Consider the following 17,228-nt stretch of genomic DNA (forward strand, 5'->3'; position numbering starts at 1 on the left):
TTCTCCTACACTCCAAGGAATAAAGACCCAGCCTGGCCAACCTCTCCCTATAACTCAGGCCCTCTAGTCCTGGCAACATCTTCGTAAATCTTTTCTGCACTCCTTCCAGTTGAACCATGTCCTTCCTATAACAGTGTGACTAAAACTATACACAATACTCCCAAGTGTGGCCTCACCAATGACTTATACAACTGCAACATAATGCCCCAACTCCTCTACTCAATGCCCCAAATGATGAAGGCCAGCGTGCTAAGCACCTTTTTCACCACCCTGTCTACCTGTAACACCGCTTTCAATGAACTATGCACTTGTACTCCTAGGTCCCTCTGTTCCATTACACTCCCCAGTGCCCTACCATTCATAGTATAAGTCCTACACTGGTTTGACTTTCCAAAATGCATCTTCTCACACTTATCTGTATTGAAATCCATTTACCACTCCTCAGCCCACTTCCCCAACTGATCAAGATCCCCCTGTAATCTACAATAACCTTCTTCACTATCAACAACCCCTCTTAAATCCATGTCATCGGTAAACTTACTGATCAAGCCTTCTGCATTCGCATCCAAACCATTTGTATAAATAATGAATAACAAGGGTCCCAACTCCGACCCCTGCGGCACACCACTAGTCACCAGACTCCATTCTAAGAAACAACCTTCAACCACCAGCCTCTGCTTCCTACCTCTGAGCCAATTTTGAATCCACCCAACTGGCTCTCCCTGGATTCTATGGGACCTAACCTTCCAGACCAGCCTACCATGCGGGACCTAACCTTCCAGACCAGCCTACCATGCGGGACCTTGTCGAAGGCCTTGCTAAAGTCCAAAAAGACAACATCCACTGCCCTACCCTCATCTACCTTTTTGGTTACCTCTTCAAAATACTCTATGAGATCCATCAAGCACAATTTTCCACACACAAAGCCATGCTGACTTCTCCTAATCAGACTCTGTCTATCCAAATACTGGTAGATCCTGCCCCTCAGAATTCCCTCCAGTAACTTCCCCACTACTGATGTCAGACTGACCGGCCTGTAGTTCCCTTGTCCATGCTACCTTTCTTCAACGGAACAACATTAGCCACCTTCCAGTCTTCAGGAACTTTACCAGTGGCTGATGATGAAGCAAAAATCTTTGCAATTTCTCCTAGAGCTTCCTGCAAAGTCCTAGGATGCACTTGGTCAGGCCCTGGGGATTTATCTACTAGGTGGGCTGCATTGTGAATGGGTGCTCAAAAGTAGGCTAAAATGCATCGCTTATCTATGTCAATTATGTATCAATCATAACTTACAGCATTTGTTCAACTATTTATCCATGCACATTGTTCGAGCGTGATTATTTGTATTGGAAATGTAGTTACAGTAAGATATGTACCTAAAAGGGGTAAAGATTACCCAATCACCCACCATTGCTGTAATGGAAAGTCAGTAGAAACCCACATAAAATTGCACTGTGGCTGTTTGCATAATTTCTCTGGATTTCCCAACAATTTTCCACTGAAATTGGAAAAAACCCTCTTTGAAATTCCAGGTAGAAACGTACAGTTATTGTGTACAACAATACTTAAAGGACTGGTTTGGGCTCAGGTAGAAAGCAACAGAGTATAAAGCCACCATCAAATGCAATTGAAACTCCAGTGGGATGTACTGTGACAAATACGGATGAAGATGAGAAAGCACAGAGAAAGCACAGGACAGCACTGGCACAATGTCAACAGAGATTAATCAAAAATGATTGATGAGAGGGAACAGATCTTGAATGTTTCCAGTCCCTCCTGATTTAGCTCACAATAGTAAACTTAGAAGGCATCAGTTTTGACACAGGTTGATTGAATATATAGACACTGTTTGCATTTACTTTCCCCCGTGTGCAAAATAATGGAAACAGCAATGTTAGCTTGCCAACAGCGCCCACAATGCATAAAATGAACTTTTAAAAATGCTATAATTTGTACATGAAAATTACCTGTGTAAATACAATTTCTAAAACATTGTCCATCTAACCATTTCCTACTTAATAGTATATTATAATTTACTGTTTTGAAATGAATTAATTTTTCAATACTGTTGATAACTATGAAGCAGCAAATTAATTTAATGACATATCCTTTACTCCTATCTTGTAGAAATATTCTCACCTTATACAATGCGTTCTTTGTTCAAAACATGACCTTACAGCTCTTCTTGTCTTTGAAGTATTCATGCAGGCTTTATGTTGGAATAGGAGTAGCCAATAAACATCCGGAGCTTGTTGAACATACCTGATCAACCCCATTTAACTCATTTTTGATCCATATCCCTTGAAGCCCTTAATGTAGTCAACATTTAGCATATTAAGTGGTGAAAAATTTGATTTACCTAGCAGTCACTGCCTTTTGGTGGAGGGAACTGAAGAACTCCCCTGCCCTTAATACAAAAAAGTGTGGTAAATATACTGTATCTTTATTATTGCAAGATTATTTTTAAAAATCAAAAGCACTTCTTATATTGTGTTTACTTTTACTACTGCAAAAGGGTTCATGATTATTATTGTTTAACTGGTCAGTTGAATGGAAGCAGAAAAAAATAATAACCTTTAACAATTTTGATTATTATTGCCTATTAAAATTGAAATGGCACTTGTATAGACCTTTCAGCAAAATCAGATTCACCCAAAGCCATTCATCGTCAATAACGTAATGTAGAGAAATAAATTTTTTATAAAGAAATACCACATGTAGCAATAAAATGACAACTGAATGTGCTGAAGGATAAACATTCTTCAGAGGTACCACTTAATCTTTTATAAGGAGGAGGCTCAGTTTAACATCTGAAAGATAGAAGTCTGGTAGGGCAGCAGCCCTGCACTGGCAATTTAGCTTCAGTTACCTTTGAAAGTTTGTGAGTGGAACTTGAATCTCTGATTTTAATGATGCAGAGAAAAATGAGCACTGCTGAGTCAAGGTAGAACACGGATCATTTATATTCATATTTGGTGGGAACAGAGGCTTTCTTTCTTTCATCATGTGACATGAGAAGAATAGTTACCTTGTCACCTCTGGACTGGAGCTGTAATCCAACCCAACATACAAATTAGATTTGCTCTTTCAGTTACTTCCAAAAATCTTGAGCCATAGTTTGAGAAACTTAGTTACCAAATGTGTGCTCAGTGAGTTGCTAGCACTAATGATTAAGCAGAGCTCATAAAATCTACATGTAGATAAATGCAGTGCACAAACACTGAAGCACTGGAACACAGAAACATCACCATGTTGACCCTGGCCATCATATTTAAATTCTCATCCTTTCAATATCGAATGCATAGAGTGATAGAGTCATGCAGCATGGAAGAGCTCCTTCACCTCACTGAATCCACGCTGAGCAACAAGCGCCCACTGCACCTTGGAGAGTCACTTCTGCAACACTGTTATCGCTTACTCACAAATTCATAAAAAAAATTAATTACATCTGTAGTGGAGGCTTTTGGGTTGGACTTTCCTTTGGTCAGAAATACTTGTTTTTTAATGACAAACAATAGGGATGTTCTAAGCATTCAGGCTGGAGTGAAGTGGGAAACTAAGTATACCCATGATCCATCAATCAGTGAGTGGGGTCTTCTCAGTGGTAATATGTAAAATATTTTGTGAATTGGACATAACAATAATTATAGAATTATATCTCACACCGTTCTTTTTTTAAAGTTGTTTCTTGAAGCAGTAAAGTTTATCAGCAGGAGTCCTGCTGAAAAGAGCCAACATACTGCAACTATTTTAATACTTGAACAATGCTAACCCAAGATATGCATGACAGTCTTTAATACTTCTGTTTAATTATTGCTTATTTATGATTAAAGCAGTTCACTCTCTAAGGTTCTCAGGGTAAAAATGTGTCTCAATCCTACAGAGCTATGGGGGGGTTAAAGGAAAGGCATGGCCTACCAAGGTGCGAACAAGGAGTTAATATCAATCCTGCTTTCTTCTTAGATTGTATGCTATTGCCATACTTATTATAAAGGGACATGCTAATTGAAATTCTGATGGAAAAGCCTCTTGATATCATGAAATTAGACATATTAACTATTTAAGAATATATTCCTGCCTTCATTGTAATAGGAATGAAGACTATCAATAAAGCAATTTCTTCCCCTGTCAAAAATGACCTCAAATAGAATCTTATGAGATGAAGTGGCCATTCCCCTATGTTAGTTCCAAAGCAAGGGCCTAAGGCACCAAAAGTCCACCGAGGAATAATTTAAACTCTTCTTTCCTTAAGAAGTATCGATGTTAATCCTGCTTCCTCCTTCCTTTCTACACAGGAGGCTTCTGCCATATGCATTAGAAGGATTGTGCCAATTGAAATTCTAACAGGAAGCTTCTGACCTTATGAAAATATACTTCTATTAAATATTTTAAAAGAAGTTGGGGGAAAATGTTACTTCCCAATGAGGTGCAAACCTCAAATACAACTCTTCATTCTAGAACTGTTGTTACTTCTAGCAAAGGTGGATAGTGTGACGGTTGTCAGAATGACAGGACTGACCACTGGGTAGAAGCATTTTTTGCCTAAATTTTCCTGGAAAGTAACCACAGTCGGAGAAGTCCAATAAAATACATCTGCAACTCTTCACCACTCACATTCATCAGGAAAGATTGGGAATTACATATAAAACTTTTCTGACCTGATCAACACAATCTACTACTCAATACGATATTCAAATATATATCTTTATATGGATACTTGTGTACATGTTGGCTTCAAACTAACTCAAAATCACATCAAACCACAATTATTCCCACCAATCTACTACTCTATGTACAATATAAACAGTGCGCAGTTCCCTTTATTAATTGGAGAAAAACTTTAACAAAATGCCACAATATGCACATTTTTTCTTGGGCACCATGTATATCATGTTATTCTTCACGTTCAGTATTATACAGTCAAGATCCTGCTGACCTGTGTGGACTATATGCAACACACATTGGTCATTTTTGGCACTCTTTCCCTCCATAATCGCATAAATATTTTGTAAAAGGAAACATTTTTGGAAGGATTTAATCTAGAGTTTATGTTTGGGGTTTTTGTGGGTTTACAGCTATTGCAGAATACTCAGCTATGCCTCCTGACAAGTGGTAACATCAGATAACTTGCCCCTTAATTATCTATGACCCTACTTTATGTATGTATGCACCATTTAGTATGAAACATTGAGTGGGTTGGCTGCTTCACAGCAGCTCAGGTTGCAGATGCATTCATTTACTAAGCCAAATTCATTTTAATCTGCAATTTGTTCTTCTGTTATCCTGTTACAGATTTCCCAGTATTAGGTTGACACCAGTAAGTTGATAAAGTGTAGTGAAAAATAGTGTCTCAAATTTGCATTTCCCAAAACACCAGCATTAAAGTTTAAGAATGTGGACATCATGCAAAATATTTATACAAGTGCTAAGAACACATCAATGTTCTCTTGCTTTAGTTCTTTCGGAGAGCATGCCACATGGAGACAGGTTTCCTTAACGTTGCCAGCATCTGATTCCAGTGAGTGGCCCCCATCCCGCTGCTCTCGGGTCCAATGATGACATGGCCTATGTTCTCGGTTCTTCCCTCTTCACAGCATTCAGCCACTGTTATTCGTAGGGATAATTCCTGTGTCAGAAGAAAAGTAATAGGCAGCTCATTGAAACTCTCCAGAGAAAATTTATAATAACAGCATATGGTTACAAACCAGGGGATAAATCTAAATAAAGGAAACTTTGAAGGTATGAGTTGTGAATTGGCTATGGTCGACTGGGAAAATGCATTAAGGGTATGACAATAAACATGCAATGGCCAACAATGAAGGAATTAATACATTGTTTATAACAAATATATAATCTTTTAAGGCACATAAAGCTCAACAGGAGAAATGGTCTAGCCATGACAAACAAAAGAAGTTAAAGATGGTATTAGATCAAAGAAAAAAGCTTATAATGTTGCGAGAAAGGGCGTTCAGTCCAAGGATTGGGGAAATATCGGATTTCAGCAAAGGCTCACCAATACATTTATAAGAAAAGGAAAAGCAGAATGTGAGAGTAATCTAACGAGAAACATGAACACAGACTGTAAAATCTATAGATACTGTAATTCCTGGACATTAGGTTTTGCTATAATGCCATTGACTTTGTGAGTTTTGTGTCTTTGATTTTACAAAACTATTTTTCTCGTAACAAATAGTGTGCCACCCTCTGTACCATTGCTTTCCAGGAGGGCATCGATTTAGTAAATAGAGGAGTAGTTTTAAGTAAAAAGGAAACAATTAGATAAAAATATTGAAAGTGCCTTACAGACTGAGGCTGGGGAAACTATATTAGGAAATGGCAGAGAAATTAAACATTTTGTCTTTGTCTTCATGGAAAAAAGACACAGAAAACCTGTCAGAAATTGTGGAGAGCAAGTGTGAATAAAAAGCTGAAAGAAATTAACATTTGTAAAAAAAAAAGTTTTGGAGAAATGAATGGGATAAAGCTAATCAATCCCGATGTCCAGATAATCTCTATCCCAGAGATTTGAAAGAGATAGCTATGAAAATAGTGGATGCACTGGTTGTCATCTTCCATAATTCCACAGAGTCTAGAACTGTTCTCACATATTGGATGTTAGTAAATGTAACCCCTTTATTTAAGAATGGAGGGAAAGAGAAAGTGGACAATTATAAATTAATCTGCTAATTTTTAGGGAAATGATCGAATGTATTATTAAGGAAGTAGCAGCAGGGCACTTAGAAAATAATAACAGGTTAAGGCATTGTCAATAAGGCTATGAAAGGGGAATTATCTTTAATATATTTGAGATTTTTGTTGGACCTTCAGAAGGCCTTTGAATAAAATGGCACATAAGTGGTTATTGGGCAGAAGTTGATCACATAGGATCAAGTGTAATATACTAGCATGGATTAAGGATTGGTTAATACACAGAGGAAGGAATAAATGTACATTTTAGCAGTGGGAAGCAGCTGTGATGGTGCTGGGGTAGTTTCTTGAGGACACAAAGTGTAACATATCCAAGTTTGCTGATGATACTAAGCTGCCCGGCAAAGTGGGTTGTAGAAAGGATGCAAAGAGGCTTCAAGAGGATCCAGACAGCTGAATTGAATGGGTGAGGAAATAAGAACTTAAGAAATATAAAGAAGAGTTGGTCATCAGCCCCTATGCCTTCTTCAATAAGACCTTTAACCTCGGTGTTACTTTCCGGCACTAAACCCTTTCCCTTTGATTCACAATATCTGAAAATCTACTAATCAATGAGAAATGGAATATTATGTGGGAAAATGTGAGGTCATAAAATATAGAAGAAAAATTTGAAATAGAGTACTTTTTACATGGTGAAAGACTTAAATGTGTTGATGTTCACCAGAAACAGGTATCCTTTCACACTGAAACTTAATGTGTAGGTACACCAAACAATGAGGAAAGCAAATGATCTGTTCTTCTTTCATGCAAGAGGATTTTAATACAAATTTAAAGACATCTAACTGCAATTATATAGGGCCCAAGTGAGATTGTACCTGGAATATCATGTCCAAGTATAGTCTCCCTAACTAGGGAAGATGTACTTCCAATAAAGAGAATGCAGTGAAGGTTCACTAGATTGATTCCTGGAATGACAGTTGTTGTGTGAGAAGAGATTAAGCAGGCTGGGCCTTTACTCTTTTGAATTTAAAGGAATGAGGGATGATCTCAGTGGAAGATCTAAAAATTTTAAGGAGTTTTACAGGGTTGATACGGGGATAATATTTCCCTGGCTTGGGAGATTAGAACCAGAAATTTGAGTCTCTAAATAATGGCTCTGCCATTCAAAACAGAGATGAGAAGAAATATCTTCAGCCAATGGCCAGTGAAGAATGTTTGGAATTCTCTACTCAAGTGAGCTGCAGAGGCTCAGTTGCTTAGTACATGCAAGTACGAAATCTATAGATACTTGGTTATTAAAGAAATCAAGCACTATCAGGTCAGTGCAGGAAAGTGGTCCTGAGGTAAAAGATGATCTTGCTGAATGGCAAAGCAGGTGCAAGGGGCCAGATAGTTGGCCCCTACTTCTATTTCTCATGTTCTTGCAGACTGAATGCAACTACAACTGAATAGCAGATAAGCAACTATACTAAATACTATCTTCAGATTAAATCAGACGATTGTGATACAAGTTCGAAAAGGAAACAAAAGACTTGCATTTATATCGTGCCTTTCAGGAACTCAGAAAACCCCAAAGTAATTTGCATCCAATGGAGTACTTCTCAAATGTAATTATTGTTGGAGTGGTCAAGAACAACCATTTTCAAGCCCATTCCCCATTTGTAGTCTCTGAGAGATAACAGGCCACACCGAATATAATGGAGACACAAGAGACTGCAGATACTGGAATCTGGAGCAAAAAAAACATCGGAGGAAATCAGCGAATAGATGAAGAGTCTCGACCCAAAATGTCTTCTGTCCATTTCCTCCACAGATGCTGCCTGACCCACTGAGTTCCTCCAGCACTTTGTTTTTATTTTACACACACTGAATACAAGTTGTGCAACTCAGACAGATACATGTAAATCAGTTTAGAATGATTAGTTCCTATATCAGTGAAACAGGACATGTATATTGACTCAACTGCGAAAGATAACAATATTAATAATGGTTATAAAATAAGTGGCAAGTAGCATCTGCATCACAAAAATGCCAGGCAATTTCCATCTCCAAGGACAGAGACTAACCATCCACCCTTGACATTCCATGGTATTACCCTGGCCGGTTCCTGGAGGTCACAATTGGCCAGGAGTTCAAATGGATTACACATGTAAATACTGTGGCTACAGAAGCAAGTCAGATGATTGATATCCTGCAGTCAGTCACTTGTCTCTTACACTCCACCATCTACAAGGCATAGGTCAGGAGAGTCATGGAATAATCTTCACTTGCCTGTTTGAGCACAGCTTCAACGATACTCAAGCTCAATCATCAGAGCACTAAAATTTCATTCTATAGATGTACCATCCACAAAATACACTGCAGCCATTTGCCTAAGTCATTCCAGACACACAACTTCTACTACTCAGAAGGAAAGGACAACAGACACATGGGAACCTGACTTGGAAACATCTCTCCTGCCCTTCATCGCTGCCATGTCCAAACTTTGGAACTCCCTACCCAGCAACCCTTAGGAGCACCTTCACCAGAAGAATTGCAATGATGCAAAAAATGGTTCACCACCACTTTCTCAAGAGCAATTAGTAATGACCAACTAAATACTGGCCTTAACAATAATGCCCAGTTCCCATAAAATGTATAACCAGAAAAAGAGAGCTGAGTGAGATTGAAGTGATCAGCTTTGTGCTAAGTGACACTTATACGAACCACATAACGCTTCGAAGATCAGTGAGGATAATCTTTCCTTTGAATGACACATTGGCTTCAATCCACTATTGGACAGAAAGAAAACCCACCTGTCAGATGATACACAGCCAATCCAGTTTAACCATTGGATTCCACACAGGCACTGAATTGTGTTTTCATTAAGATGAGTGCTATATTAGTTTCTTACCTGCAAAACAATTGCAGGAACTGAGAATATCATGGCTTCATTGAAAACTGGATTGGGATCATCCCTCTTGATTGCTGTTCTTTTCTTACTTATTTTCCTTGTATCTTGAAGGAGATAAACTTTCACAAATGGATCTATTCAGGTTGGTGAAAGAAAAAAAATCAGAGAACAAGGCCAGTTACTTGGAATTAAAATCCATTTATCAAATATTCTCAGCATTGCACTTGAGAGATGCACAGCTCAGTTACAGGATACTGCTAAAGAGGAGGAAGAGATTTCTTTGCTGTTACTGAGTTTTACTCTGCCACCAATCCTTCAATAGATGATAGAAAATATGCCAAAAATTAATAAATTGTAGCCTTTCATTCTAAATTCAGGAAAGGTAATTTAATTTCCTGGTAATGTTCAAATCTGGTATTGAAGCTGTTCCTTAATGCTCATTTTTTTCAGAATGCTTTGCTCTAAAATACTAAAAAATATTACATTTAGATACAAAACAAAATTAATTCAAATCAATAGCTTACAGTCAATACATTTTATTATGAGCTGGGAGTAGTGTTAAAGAAGATTTCAATCCAATCTACACATTGAAAGCTGCTAAAATTAAGTAATCAAAAGATATATCAGAAGGGTCATCAAGGCGACAAACAGTGAATACTAATGGAATAAAAATATGCTACACACTGTGAATGCTCAATGATTCAACTTGTCATAGCACTGAAAACTCAGTGGAACACTCCACAGAGTGAATATGCACAGGATCAATCCATGTTACATACCATGGTTACTGACAAAATCAACATGTTGCACAGCAAATACACACATGATCAAATCATGTTACTTAAATGGATTACTCAAAGGATCACCCCATGCTACACAGAGTAAAAACACACAGGATCAAACTCGACACCCGCAGGATCAACATAAACCACATCTGCAAAATGCACCTGCATTACAGACAGTGAATATTTACAGGATCAAACCATGTTACACAGAGAATACTTATGAGATCAAACTGTGTTTTGCACAGTGAATACTAACAGAGCCATTCTTAGTGAAGGCTGGTGTCAAACAAAGCTGTGTCATTGCTCCAATAGTTCTCTTAATCTCCCTTATTGCAGTGTGGCACCTTATCCCCAACAAATCTCCTATGGTAGAGGAGCTAATCTTCAGAACTAATGGGAAACTGTTAAATCTATAACAACTACACCCCAGAACCAAGGTCAGCAATACCTGAGTACTCAAGCTGAAGTATGCAGGCAATGCTTATGTTTGCTATGGTTGGAGGCCAAGCTCCAAGCCATCATCAGCTTGTTGGGCCTTACACTCAACATTCACTCCCAACCTACCTCTGCTACACCACACTACATTCTGACAATAAATATTCATGGTAAGAACCTGGGAAATGTGAACCACTTCCCACATCTCAGGAACCACTTCTTGGTGGAGGCAGGCTTCAACAATGAGATTCACCATTGCCTTCAATGTATAAGGACCACCTTTGGTCAACTGGGGAAAACAGTATTTGAAGATCAAGACCTCAGTCCTGGCACAAAACTCATGGTTTACTGGACATCACTGATCCCTGCCCTCATATGCTTCTGAGACCTGGATTACCTCTCAACACATTGGAAAGATATCACCAGCAAAATCCTCCAATTCACTGGAAGGTCAAGAAAACCATGCTAGTGTCCTGCCCCAGGCCAACATCCACAGCGCAGAGGGCCTAGTTACATTCAGTTGGCTATACTGGCCAAGCCAAGTAACTCACATGGTTGACATCAGAGCCCCAAAACAGCTATTGTCGGGGGAAAGGATTACCAGGCGGACAGAACATTTTAGTCGGTATTTTGTTGGAAGTCAATGTAGTGATCTAATTCCTCTTTGTTTTTGCTAGGTGTGATATAGTCATGTTGGCATTCAATAGGTATAATGCGGTTCTGTTTCTACCCACTCCGTGCAAGGATTCTCCTGGAGTACTGTGATTCCTTTTTGAACTTAGTTTAACTTTGATTCATCAGGCTCACTGTTTGCTTTACATTTCTGTATTATCATATTAGATAAGGAATACCGACATGATTAACATTACATCCAGGGAGCATCAACAGAACCATAAAGCATCCACTGAAAATGAACAGGAATTAAATTACTCCCACTTTAGTCCAACAGGACCACAGGACACCCACTGAAATGCAAACAAGAATGAAATTACATTTGTTGTTGGCCAGTCTATGATTATATCCTGGGAATAGCAACAGAATTACAATGCACCCAGTGAATATCAAAAGGAACTACACACACCCAAAGATCATTGAGAGATGGTTCGCTTACCTGCAGTGAAATCCACAGAATGGTGAAACATCAGTGAACATCGACAGAAGTCAAATCACAAAGTATAAATGGCAGGAGGATATCATTATACCCAGTGAGTTACAAGTTCACAAAGCACTGACAGGATCAACCTATAATCCAGCAGGTACCAACAGGAATCTCAGTTTTCACAGTGAATATCCAGTAAGCACCAATAGAATAACAGCAAACAGACCATGTTATACAGTGAATATAAATAAGGATAAGCACCTCCAACATGAATCACATAATGCACAATAGATACAGTACATTGCATTATTGAATACCAACCGGAACAGCATTTCACCCACTAAGTTCGAACAGAATCACCAAAACACTGAGTAGATGGCAATGGAAAATAAATGGCAAACATTGAATCGAAGCAAAATATCATGATACCCAGCGAGTTACGACAGAATAATAAAATACACAGTGAACACTGACAGAGTCAAAGTTAAACCCACTGAATTCATAATGGGGTCATAACACACCTGGAGAATGCCGGCAGAATTATTGCACCCAGTGGATAGAAACAGAATCACACTGCACCTATTGAATTCTAACAGAATCACAAATACCCACTGAAATGCCAACAGGGAATTACATTACACCTGATGAAAGTGAACGGGATACGATCGCGCTCTGCGAAGGGCAACAGAATCACATCGCATCAAGTCAATTCCAATAGAATGCCATTTCATCTGGCAAATACCATCAGAACCTCATCCCATGGTGAATAGTAATAGAATCATACTACACTCAGTGGAAACCAAGCTAAATATCTTGCACCCAGTGACTCCCAACAGATTCCCAATACTCCCAGTGAGTAAAGACAGATTCCCAATACACACGGTCAATGTGAAAAAAGTCACAGGGAACCAGCAACAGCCAACAGATTCACTATGCACTCTTTGAATACCAGTGGAACCATGATACACTAGTAATTGTCAACTTCATCACATCTTACTGAGAAAACACCAAATGAGTTACATGGCAACCAATGAATACCAACATGATCCCCTTACTCACAATGAATACCAACAGAATCAAATTGTACCCAGTGAACACTGACAGATTCGCCTTACTTGCAGTGAATACTAACAGAATCACAATGTACTCAGAGAATACAAATAGAAAGTAAAGTGCAGCTATTGAATTCCAACAGAATCACAAAACAACTGCTGTAACAACAAGATGAATTAAAGTAGCTCCAGTGATTACCAATGGAATATGATCACATCCCGTGAATACTAACAGATTCATATTACATCCTCTGAATTCCCGCAGAATCGCATTTCACCATATGAATACCAGCAGAATGACGTTATACTCTGGGTACAAACAGGGATCACACTGAATACCGACAGGAATAGTATTACTTCCACTAAATTGCAAGAAAATCATAAAGTACTGAGTGTATGTCAACAGAAATCTAATTTCAAACTCTGAATGTCAACAGAATGTTATAACATCCAGTAAATATTAAGAGAATCCTTTTACATCAGGAAATACCAAATGAAATCACATTAACCCCCAGTAAATTCTAACAGGAAGAACATTATGTCCAGTGAATACAAACATGAATTAGATCGTACTGATTTTCAACAGAATCACAAAGTACTCAGTGAATGCTGACAGGAATCAAATTGCACCCATTGGATGCCAACACTCACCAAATTTCTACAAAGTCACAAATAACATAGTGAATATTGACAGGATCAACATTACACCCAGTGAATGCCGATAGAGTCAACACCACACCCACTGAATTTCAGCAGAATGACACCCAATGAATACCAACAGTGTAGTGTCATCACAAAGACAATAGGATTACTTGTAGGGCAGAACTTTGAAACTATGAGCCTTCAGTTTGAACTTTGAAACCTTTAAGCCTTCAGTTTTCTGCTTTTCAATGTCAAGACACTGTTACAAGACAGGCATAACACATAACAGGCATAACAGGATCAAGGTATGAAGACACGTGGTTATGTAGAGATCAGCATGTCCATGCTTAACTATATACCACACTGCTCCCCTTTAGTTTTCAGAACAAAGAGGAAGATATCTATGTCTATGCTTATCAATATACACATTGAAATGAACAACAATTATAAATCTAGTCTCGTGACTGGATTTTGGGGTCTTCTCGATCTTTCAGATTTTGGCATCAAATCAACTTTTGGACTATTTTGTTCTTGGATTTGAACTCAAGGAAGGTTCTCTTTCTTTGTCAGACTTGCCTGGATTTAGTCCTTCACTTTCTGAAGTTCCAACTCAGACACAACTTCAGGATTGAGCGGTTCAACATTCAGCCTTGGTTCATTTGTAGCAGAGATCATTTGATCCACATGAACATTTCAGATGTTGTCACCAATTTCAACCAAATGCCTCCTGGTTCTGAAAATTCACTGCTGTGCAATGTGGAAGAAATGGTTGTTTTCTTTATTACCACACCCATAACATTGCCATGTCCCTCCCCATGTTAATTAAAATACCCATTCTAATCCTCTCAGTTTTTATACAGTATCACTTCATCACAAAGTCTCACATGTATGCAGGAGGATTCTGCTCATATGATTTCCGGATGGGTTGCATTGACTGATGCATCGGCTGAGTCTGATCAGGTTGTACTTCCAGTCTTGAGATTATCCATTTCAGATTCACCAATGATTCTTGGTGTTTAGAGTGCTTTGAAGAACATCAGGTTTTGTGTGATGCCTTGTAAATTACATGAGGCCGTTAACATGGAACCTTTAGTAGAAATGGCTTCAAATAGCCATGTATCGTACGAAATGGTTGCCTGCTTATGTCATTATTACATTTAACAAAATTGCATTCTCAAGCTTTTGTACGGAGTAGATCTGAATTTCATGTGCTTCTTTGGATTTGGTTTCATGGTGTTTTTCTTGGCTCTATCACACACATGTAGATCTTGATCCTCTCGTGAAATATTGCTGAAAAGTAAGTTGTGGAAGAAGAAGAGTTCTGATCAAGGGTCTCGGAAGCTGAAACATTAACTCGACTTCTCTTTCTGCCAGTATTTGCTGCTTTTGTATCAGATTTGCAGCATGTGGAAGTTTTGATTTGATTTTCATCATGGAAGGATGCATTTTCGATGACCACTTTCCATTTTTTTTGTGATTGGGCTCCTGTTGTAGACAGGGATGAACATCACCTTACTTTGAGGCAGCTTCGAGTTGACATGTGTCATCATTGTGAATACTGTGTTCACATAATAGGTATGCTGTCCTGTAACCTATACTTCAGCACCACTGCAGCTGTTTGTAGCCACTGCATACGTGATCCCTGCCATGTCAAGATCAGCTGCTGCATTGAAACTCAGAAGATTATCACAGTCACACAAGATTATATCAAATGTCATGCTGACACTTTTGGATTTGTGCTGCAAATGTTCCCAGCGCTGTCAAGGGTGTAAGATTAATGAGAGGAAATATCCTGGCACTTCCTCACTGAATTGCAGTGGGATGACAGTGAAGATTGTGCACTCATCATGTTGAGAGATGAGCCTGTATCAACCAGAGCACTGATTCATGAGTTGCAAATGTTCACTTCTACCCATGCTGAGCACTGTGACAAGTCCTGTGATTAACAAATGCATCTTTCAGATCACCAGAATTATTGCTGATTTCTACATGGACTTTCTATATTGGTTTGATGCAGGGACAAACTCTCACAAAATGGTTATGCTTTGCGTGCTTCTTGCGCAGCTTCCCCTTAGCAGGGCACTCAGTTTTGCGAGGATATTTGCTCCCACAGTCACAGTAATAAAAACAGAAAATGCTGGAAATACTCGGCAGGTCTAGCTGGGAAGAGAAACAGTGTCAACATTTCAGGTCGAAGAAGAAGGAATCTCCGATCTGAAGCGTTCATTCTTGTTTCTCTTCCCACAGATGCGATCTGACCTGCTGAGTATTTCGAGCGTTTTATGTTTTCATTATAGATTTCCAGCATCTGCAGTTTTTAAATTTTTTTTTAACCACAGTCACGGCACTGCATTCAGCTGTGCTTGTGTTGATGATGCCGGCAATTGTTGCCCGTGGATAGCTTCAAGTGAAATGCTCCACCCTGATGCTTATTTTTTTCTTCTAATCTCATTCACATTGTTACCTTGTGGTTTTTTTTTTACTTCAACAACTCAGTAACAATGATCTTGTTAACCCAAGCAATTTGATCTCTTTTACAAGGGCTTTCTGTCAAAATCCGTCTTGATGTGTGTCCATCATTAATCTGCTTTTTCAGCTCTTGCTGAAAGTTCACATTGTCGCATTGGTGTAGTTTCAATTGTTTTGTTCACTTTGTGCCTTGTTTTGTAGAACCTGGTTGTCTCACGTAACACATTCTGTTGCTGAGTAGGATATCCAGTCAATGCAGCTTTTGATCTAGTTCGCAGCTATAGGAGATGATATGTCATAAATATCCCAGATGTTTTTGTTGCCACGTGTAACATCATCCATGATTCTAATTCTGTCATTTCCCTTTCAAGTTTGCAAACCAGCTCTTCTCAGCAGGACACACCCAAGTTGGCTGAACATGCAGTGTAAGCTGGCTGTCCTCATCTGATCAGTATGTGAATGCAGCGTTGCTGTATAGAGCAGTAGTGTCCATTTCAATGTATGTAGTAAAACTCTGATAATCTGCCATTCTAATGTGTGGAAATTCTGACAGTTCGGCATCTGGCAAGTCTGGATCTGTTTCCCGGGGTCCCTTTAAACTTCCAGGGCCCCATTCCCACATTTTCATCAATCTTACTGGGGCTCCTTTCCCATGTTTCTTTCAAATACTCCAGACCCTAATTTCCGCATTCCCTTTAAACTCATCGGGGACCTGTTCCCACACTTCCTTTAAACACACCAGGGCCCTGGTTCCTGCACTCCCTTTAAACTCAGCTGGTTCACTGGAAAATATATTATTTTCCATCCAAAAAAAAGTGAATTAAAAGTGTGTTGGTGTATTTATACTAACATCCAATCGTCTGGAAAATCTGCCACTAAAGTCTTAAGGATGCTGGACGATCAGAGTTTTACTGTATCTTTGGCACTGGTTGGCTTGCAGAGATGCTGATTAATTAGATTAGGTGTTGGAATTTGCTGCCTCTCAGGCAGCTACAGGGTTAACTGGCAGTGTGATTCAGTTACAGACACATTGTGCAGGAAATCATACACATTGAATTAAAAAATCAAAGTATTCTTTAGATGATTTTCACACACACAAAGTGTTCAAAGCAACAGCTCTTCTACTTTGTCATCCTCACTGTCAGTGTATAAATAGCCACTGGTAAAGTCTTGATATGTGTGATTGATTAATCAAACTTACTGCT

The 17,228-nt window shown here is 38.8% G+C and overlaps 1 protein-coding gene across 2 annotated transcripts in view; it reads right to left on the reverse strand.

The window, feature by feature from the left end:
• Positions 1–2,939: 2,939 nt before the first annotated feature.
• Positions 2,940–17,228, reverse strand: part of syt12 (synaptotagmin XII) — a 155,997-nt gene continuing 141,708 nt past the window's right edge. For both annotated transcript variants that reach the window (XM_052029361.1, XM_052029362.1), the window contains exons 8-9: positions 9,542–9,675; positions 2,940–5,626 (exon numbers count right to left, since the gene is read on the reverse strand). In XM_052029361.1, coding sequence (XP_051885321.1) covers positions 5,453–5,626; positions 9,542–9,675 — 308 coding nt within the window. In that variant the 3' untranslated portion in view covers positions 2,940–5,452. The remainder of the gene's footprint in view (positions 5,627–9,541; positions 9,676–17,228) is intronic.

This window comes from Pristis pectinata, chromosome 14, assembly GCF_009764475.1.
Source record: "Pristis pectinata isolate sPriPec2 chromosome 14, sPriPec2.1.pri, whole genome shotgun sequence".
Classification (NCBI taxonomy): domain Eukaryota; kingdom Metazoa; phylum Chordata; class Chondrichthyes; order Rhinopristiformes; family Pristidae; genus Pristis; species Pristis pectinata.